We start from the raw sequence: 13,121 nt of genomic DNA, 5'->3' as shown, positions 1-13,121 counted from the left end.
ATCTCTCTTTTTTTTGGGTAATGTTTGTTGTTTGTTTTAAACATTTTAACTGAGGTGTAACTGATATGGAAAAACCTGCACATATTGAATGTATCCAAATTGACAGGTTTGAAGTGAGTTCCCCAGCTGCTGAACAAATGAGAAAGGACAGTGAGGAAAGGACAGTACTCACCTCCCACTGTGCTGACGGGGCTCACGCAGGCCCAGAGCAGGGCTACGGGCTCCCAGGCTGTGAAACACCTCCGTGACCTCTTGCAGGGAGGGGCACCACCAGTGCTTGTCTCCATCTGTCAGGCCAAGGGAGAGCAGAGGGTTAGTTAGGGAGGGCAGAGGAGGACAGGCACATGACTCCCAAGGGAGGGCTGGGCATGACAGCCCCTGGCCCAAGGTGACCGTGTTTGCATTCTCTGGCACCACAGGTGTTTTCTGGAGGAATCAAGCAACCAGCAGTTTTGAGACATCTGAGGGAGCTTTGGGAACCTGGCTGTTCATGTTCTCCTGTCTTCAAGCTCTAGCCACCTTCAAGTGAATGGGCTCCATTAGAGCACTGAGCTGCCCAGAGCTGAGTCAGATGAAGACACCTAAACCAGAGGCCTCAAAACTGCCAGATGCGGAAGACATGAGAGTCTCTGCTGCCCCAGGACCTCTGCCACTAAGGGCTGAGGCCAGCTCTGAACCTCCTGCTGACTCGACACTGCCCTTGCTGCAACATGTGGGTGTTCCTAGGTCCACCATTCCAGCCGAGGGCACTCCCTGCAGCCTGGGAGGTGTCTTTGAAGCCAGCTGGAGCTCAAAGTACCATTCTCTCTCCACTGGTGTAACAAAACATGAATGATAATCTGGCCACACTAACAGAGAGGGAAAAACCTTATGTACCCAGGGGCTCTTCTTCAGTCAGACTACTCAAGGGCATTTTCAGAACCAGGAAGCTAGAAAAACAAAAGACAACATGGAGGATGGTATTTCCCAAAGATGGCTGCAAGACTATCTCCTTCTCACGCACTCTTCTGCATGGTGACCTCTCCACACCCCACCAAGAGGTGGAGTTCAGGCCCCCGCACTATCATCCCTCTATGTTATCTTATTTATTATTTTGTTTCTTGTCTGTCTCTCCCTATTTGAATGTAAATGCCCCCCCACCCCTGCACCCTGCACATCTAGTGCCTAGAGGAGGGGTTGGTGGGTGGGGAAGCTGAACGGAGAGAATCCTAAACAAACCTGACTGAGTAGTACCTGAATAAGAGGGAACCTGAAGACCAGTCCCAAGATAAACTGCCAGTGTCAAGAACCTTGACAAACGTTGAATTTGACGGCAGGTGACGTGTCAGAATCAGGAGCTTGGAAACTAGGCTAGAAGCACATTAGTAGCATGTGCTTGACCCTTTGCCATTCTGGGGGTGAGAGTTCCCTCTGAGAAGCCCACCTCAGTGGATCCCCCATGGGCTAGAACCATGCCAGGTGCCCAAGATAAAAAGGTGGCTGGATGGAGACCTTGACTTCAGGGAGTTCACAGCCTAGGAGGGAGGGGAGCCAGGCAGATAAGTAAACACAAGGGAATGTGCTCAAAACCAACTGAAGCAGATGGAAGGTGCAGAGCCTGCTCACAGGGGGAGTTGACTGGAGGATGGGAGGTGCAGAGCCTGCTCAGAGGGGGAGTTGACTGGAGGTGGAGGGAGTGGGGAAGGTGAGGAATAAGGCACAGGTAATGGGAAAGGAAACATGCACCCAGCAAAGGGACAGAAATGACAAAGGCAGAGAGACACATGAAATAGCATGGCATGTCCAGTAATTCAAGGCAAGAAACAGAGCATCCTAAACTCTTATGAAGCTCTGGCAAGAGTCTGGTATGGCTGCAGAGCCAGAAGCTGGGGGAATGGCCGGCAGAGGGTCTCTGAATCCTGTCCAAGGACATCTCTTCTGCTGGCATCGGGTGTCTCTCTCTGTGGAAATGTATATGGGTCAGGGCTCACCCAACAAGTAATTAGACTCTTGGAGGAGGAAAAACTTTCTTGTTTGTTTTTTTTCCTCTCGGGCAACTTAACAAGTAAGAGTAATGAACCCCTTGCCCGCTGCACAAACGAGCTGGGAAGAATGAAGTCTGCAAAACACAATGAGATTCCACTAGAGAGAGAGAGCTGTTTACTAGGGCCCTTGAGGGACTGTGCACGTACACACACGCATGTGTGGGCAGGCCAATGAACTTTCCAGGCATGTGCAAAGAGAATCAACCTCCTTGAGGCCCTGGAGGCCCAGCTGGGCGGGAACAGCCCGCCAGCAGTGTAGCACCCCAAAGGGTGCTGTGCACGGCCACTCTCTCACCCCTCTTTGGCTGGTGCAGGTGTATCAGCTGCTTTAAGACTCCTTGGGAACAGCAGTGCAGGTGCCGCCAGCTTCAAACCTGAAGCCGGCTACTGTCCCCCTTCCCTACCCCACCCAGTAATTACTCCACACCACAGCTTGACCCAGGCTGATGTGTCAGGAGCGGTTTTAGAGCAAGGGGCCTGGATGCCTCGGGATAAACCAATCAACAGCCCTGGAAATTGGTTAAGCGACGACAGGCGCCCAAGAGCCCATAATTAACACTGCTTATAAGTAGGCCATGCGCTCAGCTTTTCCTGAGCACTGTTTGTCCCGAGTGGGGGTTTTCCGGAGAGCTGACACAGAAGAAAACTCAGACACAAGGCTCCAGCTCCCTAACTCAGTTTCTCCACACCCACACCAGTCGTTTGAGGTGACTCCCCCAGGGAGCATCGGGGCCCTGTGCCTTTTTAAATGCCATGGCTAACAGCCCTGAGCATCTGGTCTCTGTTTAGAGACTGTGAGTCTGAAAGCATCCCTTTAGGTGGTTCTCCTGGGATGGCACTGATGCTTCGGGGGAAGGCAGGGGAAGAGAAGCACTGGGCCTAAAATAAAAGTGACTTTTCCATCTGTGCCTCAGAAGAAGTGTTGCTTCACGTAACACCACCGCCTCTGTTCTCCTGGCACCAGTTACAGGGAATGGGAAAACCACATACATCCCAAGAAGCTCCTCGGCTCGACGTGCTGGCCCCAGCAGCTCTCCTCCCTAGGCTTCTGTCACAGCGTCTCACCCACCAGCTCCCATCTTGGGCCTTAATGGTCTGATACAGGGCACAGGGTCCAGGGGGATCTGGTCTTTCTCTCCCTCTCTGCGTCCTCCAAATTGAATTGCTAATGAATATTATGGGGTGGCTACCTTGAGAGGGCCAACCATGTGTCTGGGTCCTGATTCCCTGACACCATCTTAGAGACACTACAATTCTCCAGGAACCTCAATGGGGGGTGCTGGTTCCTAATGGAAAGTAGGATACTGACCCATCAGACTGAGCCCAGATCCCAACTGGAGTGTGAGACTCACAGCATTTAGGGGAGGCTTACAATCTATTAAAAAACAATCCAGGGGTGCCTGGGGGGCTCAGTTGATTAAGCGTTTGCTCTTGGTTTTGGCTCAGGTCAGAATCTCACGGTTTGCCAATTTGAGCCCCCTCGGGCTCTGTGCTGATGGCTCAGAGCCTGCTTGGGATTCTGTCTCTCCCTCTTTGCCCCTCCATCCTTCCCTCCCTCTCTCTCTCTCTCTCTCTCTCTCTGTCAAAAATAAATAAATAAACTTAAAAAAACTTAAACCCCTTCCCTCCGCCCCGCTCAATCCAACCAAGTAAATTTAAGGATCGAATTGGCTTTATGAACCAGTGATTCATGAACCAGGCAGCACCCCACCTCTCAGGCAGAGGGGTTTTCCAAGGAGTTTACAAAATGGCAGGTTTTATAGGAAGGAGGGTGGGGTAAGAAAGTTGTTAGCAAAAGAAAAGAAAGGATTATTCCAAGCAAGGTCACCTTCCTTCAGTGGGAAAGGGCAGGCATCTTATAATACAGACAGATTACCTCAGGAGTGCATATCACACAATTCCTGATTGACAGACTGACACTTAGGGGAGGCTGAAACTGCCATTAGGTTAGGATTAAGCTCTGGTTTGGTGACTTGGCCTAAGTGACACCACTTTGGGCTTGTAGGTATCCTTTTCAACACACCTTACCATTTCTAATCCTCCCAATTACTTAACTTCTCTTTGCACTTTTTCTTTAATGTTTGTTTATTTATTTAGTGAGAGAGCTTGAGCAAGAGAGGGACACAGAGAGAGAGAGAGAGAGAGAGAGAGAGAGAGGGGGAGAGAGAGAGGGAGAGAAAGAATCCCAAGCAGGCTTCACTCTCAGCACAGAGCCTGATGCAGGGCTCGATCTCACAACTGAGAGATCATGATCTGAGCCAAGTCAAACGCTTAACTGACTGAGCCATCTAGGTGCCTCCCTGCGCTTTTGTATTTAAATTCACACTTGTAAAATATCACCGGCTTTAGTCAATTGGCCTTAGCCTGTCATTTAAACTTTTTATGCACTCAATAAATGGTAACTGAACACCAGGTGTTGTTCTAAATGCTGGGGGCCCAGCAGTGAACAAAAGAGACAATGTCCTAGTCTCATGGAGCTGATGGTTTAGCAGGGAAACAGACAAGACACATTAAATAAATACACAGAACGATGCAGGGTGGCATAAATGGCAGGGAAGGAATGCGGTTGGGTACTGCAGGGGGGCAGGTACAGACAGAAGGAGGATCCTGGGGCGGGCGCACCCTGAAGCCAGGTGCCCTTCCTTGCTTAGGCCCAGCCTGGAGCCCAGGGTGCTGGAGGGGTGAGGGGAAGGGCACAGAGAGAGGGAGGGAGGACTCACCTGAGACAGGGACACTGAAGGGACTCCAAGGAGAACCGCTTTTTCTCCTTTTCCTGAGTCTGTTCTTGCTAGGACCTGCAGCCCCACCTTGCACATACCTTATAGTACAAAGAATGGATGTCCTAACTGTAAAGGTCAAGGAGTTAATGATTTCTTTGCAGTTTTCCAGCACAGTAGATAACGTCTAAGGAGTGACCAGGTGGGTCATCACGTATGTATTCCAGACAGCTGCCGTTAGACATTGTGACGCCAAGACCCCCTGGCTCCAGAGCATAAGTGACTTATGGAGAACACCTGGACCTTTGTCCTTGTTCTGACTGGTTCCTGGGTAGCTGAGAGGACATGCTCACCATCCTCAATAAACCCTCAGAGCCCGAGCAAAGGAGAGACTCACTCTCCTTTCCTGAGTCTTCCAGACACTTCATCTGCTATACTCTATCCCTTATGCTGCTCAGTAAACTCTGCTCTCACTTCTTCCCGTTCACTTTGATTTCTATCCTGCGCGAAGCCTGCGGGACCCCGTCTGGGTTCTCGGCCCGCCTGCCCATATCACACCCACCCTGAAGACTGGGGCAAAGAAGAAGGGCAAAGGGAAGCAACTGGTCTTAGGAGGATGGAGTGATGTTATTATCCACGTATGTGGTAAAAACACAATATTGCATCAAGTCTGTATCTTAAAAACATGCACATCTCATTGCCCCAACAGCAGTGTGAGCACAGGATGGAGCCCAGCATTCTCCTGACCTTGACGCTGCCTCTCACCACAGACAACTGTGTGCCTGGGACCCGGAGAAGCTCTGACCCACCTTCTCTTCTTGCCTCTCATGCCCGCTGGCTCCTTCTCCAGACTGCTCTGTCTACCCACATCCTTTTCAGTCTTCTTTTTGTCCCTTCTTTTTTATCCCTTCTGTGCCATGCAACCCACCTCACTGACCTTCATTTTCCCTTTTCTACCTGCTCCTCCTGAGCTGAGGCCCTCCCTCTAGTTCCCTCACAACCTTCTGCTTGCCTTGCTGTAACCCAGCCTGCATATACCCATCCCCCACACACTCTCTCTCTCACACACACACCCCATATACAGCCACCACACACACGCCCTTACACACTCACATATACACCCCCATATCCATCCACTCACCACCCACCCTCACACACACACACACACACCCCTATATCCACTCACCACACAACCTCACACACGCATATACACTCCTAATCCACCCGTCACATACACCATCAATGCACACACATCCCTATATCCACCCACCACACACCCTCACACACATATATACCCCTCTATACCCACCCAGCGCACAAACACACACACCTACACACCCTCACATACACACACACCCCTAAACCCACCCACCAGACACACACTCATCCTCACATACACACATGTATGTCCTTATATCCACCCACTACACACACACACTCACACATACTTATATACTCTTATAACCGCCAACCCCCATATATCCCTATACCCACCCCCATTACACTCACATACACATATACACCCCTATACCCACCCACCATACACACGACCCTATATCCACCCCATTCCACATCCATACACATCCCTATATCCACTTATCCCCCCCCCACCCATGTATTCATCCACCACACACACACCCATACACATATATACACTCACATACCCATTCACCTACCACATACACACATACACACACACCATATACTATGGACACATGCCACCCATCTACTCATATACCACACCCTACTCATTGCACACACACTACATCCATCTATAGACACACTTCTACACCACACCTATACCACATCCACACTCACTTCACACACACGACCATCTGTACACACAAGACACAGTCACCACTCATACAACACACATATACTCACAGACCACACACACGGAACATACCATGACACTCACACATCACACACACACACCACACCCATACTCACCATACACACACACACACACACACAGCACCCATCCACACACACCCCCACATAGCCTCCCTTCCCCTCCCCCCCAACAGGTCTCGGTCTCTAGACCTTTTATTCATGTGAGTGAGGGTGTGTACAGGATAGGTGATGCCGTCCCCAGGCCACCTCTCCTCTCTCCTGCCCTCTGTAACTCACACCACTGCCTGGTGTCACCTAACACCATTGAGCATTCCTGGCCCCCAGTGTGTAGGACAGACTTGTATTGTGCCAAACCACTGAACCACTCATAGCTGCTAGAACTAGGTTCTGCTGCAAATAACAAAAAGACTGAAAACAAAACAAAAAACTACCTGGGCTTAAATAAGCTAGAATTTTTTTCTCTGATGAAAAAGTGTGGAAGTGTGTGGGCCACACTGGTACAGGGACCTGACTGATTGGGAGGATCTTGGGTGCCTGTTTTCTGCTCTGCTGTTCTCGGCATGTGCTTCTCCTTCTTAAGATCACCTCATGGTCCAGGATGGCTGCCAGAGGCCCAGCTGTCACATCTCAACTCCAGGCAACCACTTCTTTGCTTTGCTACCTCAGTATGCACTCTTGGGTTATTTTTAATGATGTAAGGTCCCTCAGTATGACTCAGGAAGGTAGTATCAAACCACCCTGTCACATTTAAAAAGCAAGAATTTGAGGAGCGCCTGGGTGGCTCGGTCAGTTAAGCGTCCGACTTTGGCTCAGGTCATGATCTCACGGTCCGTGAGTTCGAGCCCCATGTCAGGCTCAGAGCCTGGAGCCTGTTTCAGATTCTGTGTCTCCCTCTCTCTCTGCCCCTCTCCTATTCATGCTCTGTCTCTCTCTGTCTCAAAAATAAATAAACGTTAAAAAAAATTAAAAAAAAAAAAAGCAAGAATTTGAGACTGATTTAGACTCAACCAAAAGCTTCCCAGTAACATCCCTGAATGCATGGCCTACCAGGTTTTCTCTCACTTTGGATTTCTGAACCTCAGATTTCTGGAATATTCCTGATCTTTAGATTAAAATGAAACAGAAGATAACCAAATGCTGACGAGGATGTGGAGCAACAGGAACTCTCATTCATTGCTGGTGGGAATGCATAATGCTACAGCCATTTTGGAAGACAGCCTGGTAGTTTCTTTCAAAACTAAACATACTCTTATCATACAATCCAGCAATTTTGTTATTTGTAAATACAAATCCTTGGTATTGACCCAACTGAACTGAAAATGTACAGCCACACAAAAAGCTGCACGTGAATGTTTATAGCAGCTTTTCTCATTAATTGCCAAAAACTAGAAGCTACGAAATGTCCTTCAGGAGGTGAACAGGTAAACAAACTGTGGTACATCTACACAATGGAATACTTCTGAGTGATATGAAGAAATAAGCTACCAAGCCATGAAAAGGCACCTCCAATACATATTGCTAAGTGAAAGGAGCCAATCTGAAAAGGTTACACACTGCATGATGCCAATTATATGACATTCTGGAAAAGGCGAACTCTAGAGACCATAGAGATCGGGGGTTACCAGGAGCTTGGAGGGAGAGGGGGAGGAACGAACAGGTGGAGCACAGAGAGTGTTCAGAGTGGTGAAACTGCTGCGTATGATACAGTAATGATGGACACGTGCCATGCATTCACCAAAACGCACAGGATGTACAACACAAAGAGTAAACCCTAATTTAAACAATGGCCTTCAGTTAATGATAATGTATCAATAATGGCTCATCAATCCTGACAAATATAGCATACAAACACAAGATGTCAGTAGTAGAAAAAACTATGTGTGTATTAGGTTGGGAAAGTGGCGGGGCGGGGGGGGGGCGCAGTATGTGGGCACTGCTTTCCAATCAAATATTCCATAAGCCTAACACTGTCCTAAAACAACAACAACAATAACAACAACAGAAATGAAGAACTTCTTAAAAGAAGAAAAGAAACAGAGGAAAAGGGCTCCACACACAGCACCGTGGGCAGCACATCCCTACAGTCTAAGGGATGGTGGTGTTTGTTGTATTCCAGATCAAGGACCCTGCTGAGAACCGAATGCAGTAGTTCTCAGACTCATCTGCACATTCTGGAATCACTTTAGGGAATAGCTTCACAAGTTACTGCCACCTGTGTCCCACCTCTCATGACTGTGGTTTAATTAGGCTGGCTTGGGCTCTGGAATTTAAGAAAAAAATCCCAAGTGACTCTACAATGCAGCCACCTTGGGAAACCAGCGAGCTAATGAAAGCCATGGCCTTCGCACCAGAACTGCACTCGGGGTCTCACCCTCACATACTCTGGCAGATGCTGAGGGTGGGGTGAGCGTGGGGAGGAACCCACAGAGGGAAGTCCCCACTCCATGTACACCCACAGCTCCCAGTCTTGCCTCCAAGGCGAAGGAGCCCAGGGGTCCTCAGCCCTGGCTGTTTACTGGAGTCATATGGGGAGGTTTTAAAATGTCCCTGCCCGGGCTGCACCCCATAACAACCTTAAAGGACAGAACCCCGGCCTTGGCATGTTTTAAAGCTCAGACATAGTCCTGGGGGAGCTTTTTGATCAGGGTCTGAAAGACAAATATTAAGAAGTGCTCACCATATTATTGTATGAGGTTTGTGCACTTGGCCAAAGTCCTCATAACCTGGCACTTTCTCAGCCTGGCTGCACATTAGAATCAGGGAGCTTTAAAAGTCTGTGCCAGGCACTGTCATGTGTTCCAGGAGAAGACCCAGCTGGGCCTCAGCAGAAGCCATGGAGAGGCAGCACACAACTCCTGATGTACAGGTGGTCAGACAGGGAGGCAGGTTAGGAGGCAAATGCTCCAGAAGTCAGGGGCACAAGGGAGATGCCGGCTGGGTTGGGGTGATGCATACGTGCCTGTCCCCTTGGGGTCCCTGCATTCTGACCTTGGAGGACAGGACAGCACATCTGGAGTTTGGCTTGCACACACAGCTCCGCAGCTGACCGACTGCACAGGATCAGAGGGGCTGGTGGGAAAGATGCTGATGTCCGCTGTAGGCAAGGCACACATTCCCTGACACTCAGCCACACATTCAACGAATACCACCCGAGTCCTACTGCATGCTGGCTTGTGTAGCTGCCAGGAACTCAAGAGAACTTAAAACAAAGACAAGTGAAGCCACGGTCCCTGCACTCTAGAGCTCACAACTTAATGGGTGAGATGAGTCAAAGAGTCCACCCATCAACTATGACCAGAGCCACAGAGAGTGGAAAGGGAGTGAGAGGGGGGACACGGCTGGGTACGGCAGGGCAGACCTTCCCAATGAGGCAACGCCAGAGGGGCTCACTGGTCCAGGGCAGAGATGGAGTTAGGAAAGCAAAAGCTAGGAAGATGCTGAGAAGAGGGAAGACACCATCTAGGGAGGAGAAAGTGGCGCATGCAGAGACCCCAGAGCAGGAGGGGAGATAAGCAGAAAAGGCCAGGGAGGCTGGAGCACAGAAAGCAAGGCAGAGAAGATGATAAAGCGAGCTGGACTGAGGGTCCAGCCAAACACATAGGAGACCATGTGTCACACAGACAGTGTGAAGACTGGGCTTTCCGGCCACCTGATTATCTAAGAAAGGGTGCTGTGGTGATTAAATGAGATAGGCGAAGCCCTGGACTCAGTGCCTGGCACAAGATGTCTAGAAATGTGAACTATTATTTTCAAGGAAACAACTTTTATTATCACAATAGACAATAGTATGTTTTTAAAAGGAGGATCAATTATGAAGTTGAATTACTGTTATTGTCAGGTTCCAACTGGAGACTTTGAAGGGGCCATGCCGAGCAAATGACAGCTCTGAGAGGGCTGGGGGATGGGATCCCCAGGGTGGTCCTCACGGTGTTCGCCTGCTTATTTGGGTCTGCATAGTGTTCTCACAGTACCGGTGTGGGGATTAAGAATACAGCTGGATCCCAGCCTGTCTCCTTGGCCCGGGGTAGAGGCACCTGCCCCGTGAAGGTTACCCCCACATGAACAGAGGGCCGGGCCCTGGGCCCAGCACAGACATACTCCTTGCATGTGATGGTGACTGCCATACCACAACGGGAGATGGAATCCACTGGCAAGGCTGCGTGGAGCTCCAATGGGCAGGTGTCCACAGGCAGGGCCTCCATCTGGAGAGGCTCCCGGAGGCTCTGAGGGGGTTGCCTCCTACCACCCCAGCAGGAGGCTGTCCTGACCACCATGAGAGGCAGATCAGGTGAAGTGGGGACAACTCCTAATAAGACAGTGAAGAGTAGAAAGGGTCAATTGAATCTACAGACTAAGGGGTTGTTGACCGCTTAGAAATCATCTGAGAAAACAAAAACAAAAACCAATCATCTGAGAATAGAGTGAGACAGAAATGGCCAAAACAGAACTAGAGAAATTAAGATGAGAACTTGTGCCCCTTAGCTCCTTTGGTTTATCTAACAACCTCTGAGTCATAAAGAAATACATTTTCATTTTGATAACAGCTATCATATTGTGAGTAGAATCCACTATATACCAGGTGCCTCACCTAAGTTATTACCACCAACTCTGAAAACAATCCTAAGTGCTCAGTGCTGGCCACTCGGGTGAGGACTCTTGTCAGTCTGACGGCCAAGCTCCATCTGCATCCTGATACTGCTCCATACTGCTGCCGGGTTCTTCCCAAGGGAGTGGCTGTCAGACATCCTGTCTCCACTCCATCCACCCCATCTTATGCTCTGTCACCCATTATGCATCCCCATGTTCCCACGATATGTCAAATTTCCCAGCAAGGTGTCAGCCTACAGCTCTAATCAAAGAATGCTTTTGTTGCTCTCCAAAACTTTTTTCATGGTGCATGTCTATCATTAAAGTTTTTTAAATTTATACCTCCAACAAACATACATTTATAAGCTCTACAAATGTACCATTATGCTAATATGCCATATACATGATATATTAAAAAGAGAAGTTAAAAAACATGAGCTATGGGGCACCCGGCTAGCTCAGTCAGTAAAGCATGTGACACTTGATCTTGGGGTTGTGACTTTGAGTCCCATGTTGGGGGTAGAGATTACTTAAAAATAAACTCTTTTAAAAAAAAGGTTGAGCTACTTAAAAATTTTTTCTAAATAATTTGTAATGTTTTTTAATTTTTTAATTTTTGAGAGACAAAGTGCAAGTGGGGGAGGGGCAGAGAGAGAATGTGTGTGTGGAGGGGGGGGCGGACACAGAATCTGAAGCAGGCTCCAGGTTCCAAGCTATCAGCACAGAGCCCGACCTGGGGTTTGAACTCACAAACTGTGAGATCATGACCTGAGCTTAAGTTGGACGCTTAACCGACTGAGCCACCCAGGTGCCCCAAGTTTGAGCTACTTTTGACACACCAGTAAAAAAAAATGAACTACTATGATTTAAATTTCCACCTTAAAAAACTGGAGGAAAATAGAACAGATCAAACCCCAAACAAGCAGAATTTGAAAGGAAATAAAGGTAAGCAGAAATCAATGAAACAGAAAACAGAGAAACTCTAAGGAAAATCAATGAAACCAAAAGCTGTTTCTTTGAGATCAATAAAGGTGATAAACCTGTAACCCAAATGATTGGGAAGAAGAAAGAAACAAATTACCAATATCAGAATGAGAAAGAGGCCATCATCACTGATCCAACAGACTTGAAAAGGATAATAGGAGAATATTATGAACACATTTATGCCATTAATTTGACAACTTAGGTGAAATAGATGCAAAACAACAGAGCTCACTCAAGAAGAAACAGGTAATGTAAATAGCCACATATCTACTTTTAACAATTGGATTTGTAATTAAAAATCTTCCCATAAAGAAAACTCAAGGTCCAGATGGTTCCACTGGCTAATTTTACCAAACATTTAAAAGAAATAATACCAGTTCTATACAAACTTTTCCAGAATACTGAAGAAGAGCAAATACCTCTTAACACGTTCTATGAAGTCAGTATTACTCTGACACCAAAACCAGAAAGAGAAACCTACAGACTAATATCTTTAGCGAACATAAATGTTAAGAGTTCTCAACAAAACTTTACCAGATTGAATCCAATAAAATATACAAAATTAATACATCATAACCAAGTAGGATTATTCCAGAATGCAAGGATGCAAAAATAAACATTCAAAAATCAGTCAATGTAATTCACCATGTTAAGGGACTGAAGAAGAGAGGCACCTGGGTGGCTCAGTCGGTTAAACATCTGACTTCAGCTCAGGGCACAATCTCCTGGTTCATGAGTTGGAGCCTCACATCAGGCTCTGTGCTAACAGCTCAGAGCCTGGAGCCTGCTTCAGATTCTGTGTCTCCCTCTCTTTCTCTGCCCCTCCCCTGTTCGCACTCTGTCTCTCTCAAGAAAATAAACATTAAAAAAAAAAAGGAAAGAAAACAATTCATTTTATAATAGTATCAAAAATAATAAAATACTCAGGAATAAATTTAGTAAAAGAATTGCAAAA

At 47.9% G+C, this 13,121-nt stretch overlaps 1 protein-coding gene across 7 annotated transcripts in view; it reads right to left on the bottom strand.

Annotated features, from left to right (window-relative positions):
- Positions 1-13,121, bottom strand: part of FAM178B (family with sequence similarity 178 member B) — a 113,937-nt gene that overhangs the window by 45,403 nt on the left and 55,413 nt on the right. For all 7 annotated transcript variants that reach the window (XM_027072604.2, XM_015074118.3, XM_015074119.3 and 4 more), the window contains exon 9: positions 173-287. In XM_027072604.2, the coding sequence (XP_026928405.1) occupies positions 173-287 (115 nt within the window). The remainder of the gene's footprint in view (positions 1-172; positions 288-13,121) is intronic.

The sequence above is a fragment of the Acinonyx jubatus genome, chromosome A3 (assembly GCF_027475565.1).
Source record: "Acinonyx jubatus isolate Ajub_Pintada_27869175 chromosome A3, VMU_Ajub_asm_v1.0, whole genome shotgun sequence".
Taxonomy (NCBI): domain Eukaryota; kingdom Metazoa; phylum Chordata; class Mammalia; order Carnivora; family Felidae; genus Acinonyx; species Acinonyx jubatus.
The sequence above is the reverse complement of the archived record's forward strand: the minus strand, read 5'-3'. Positions and strand labels throughout refer to the sequence as shown.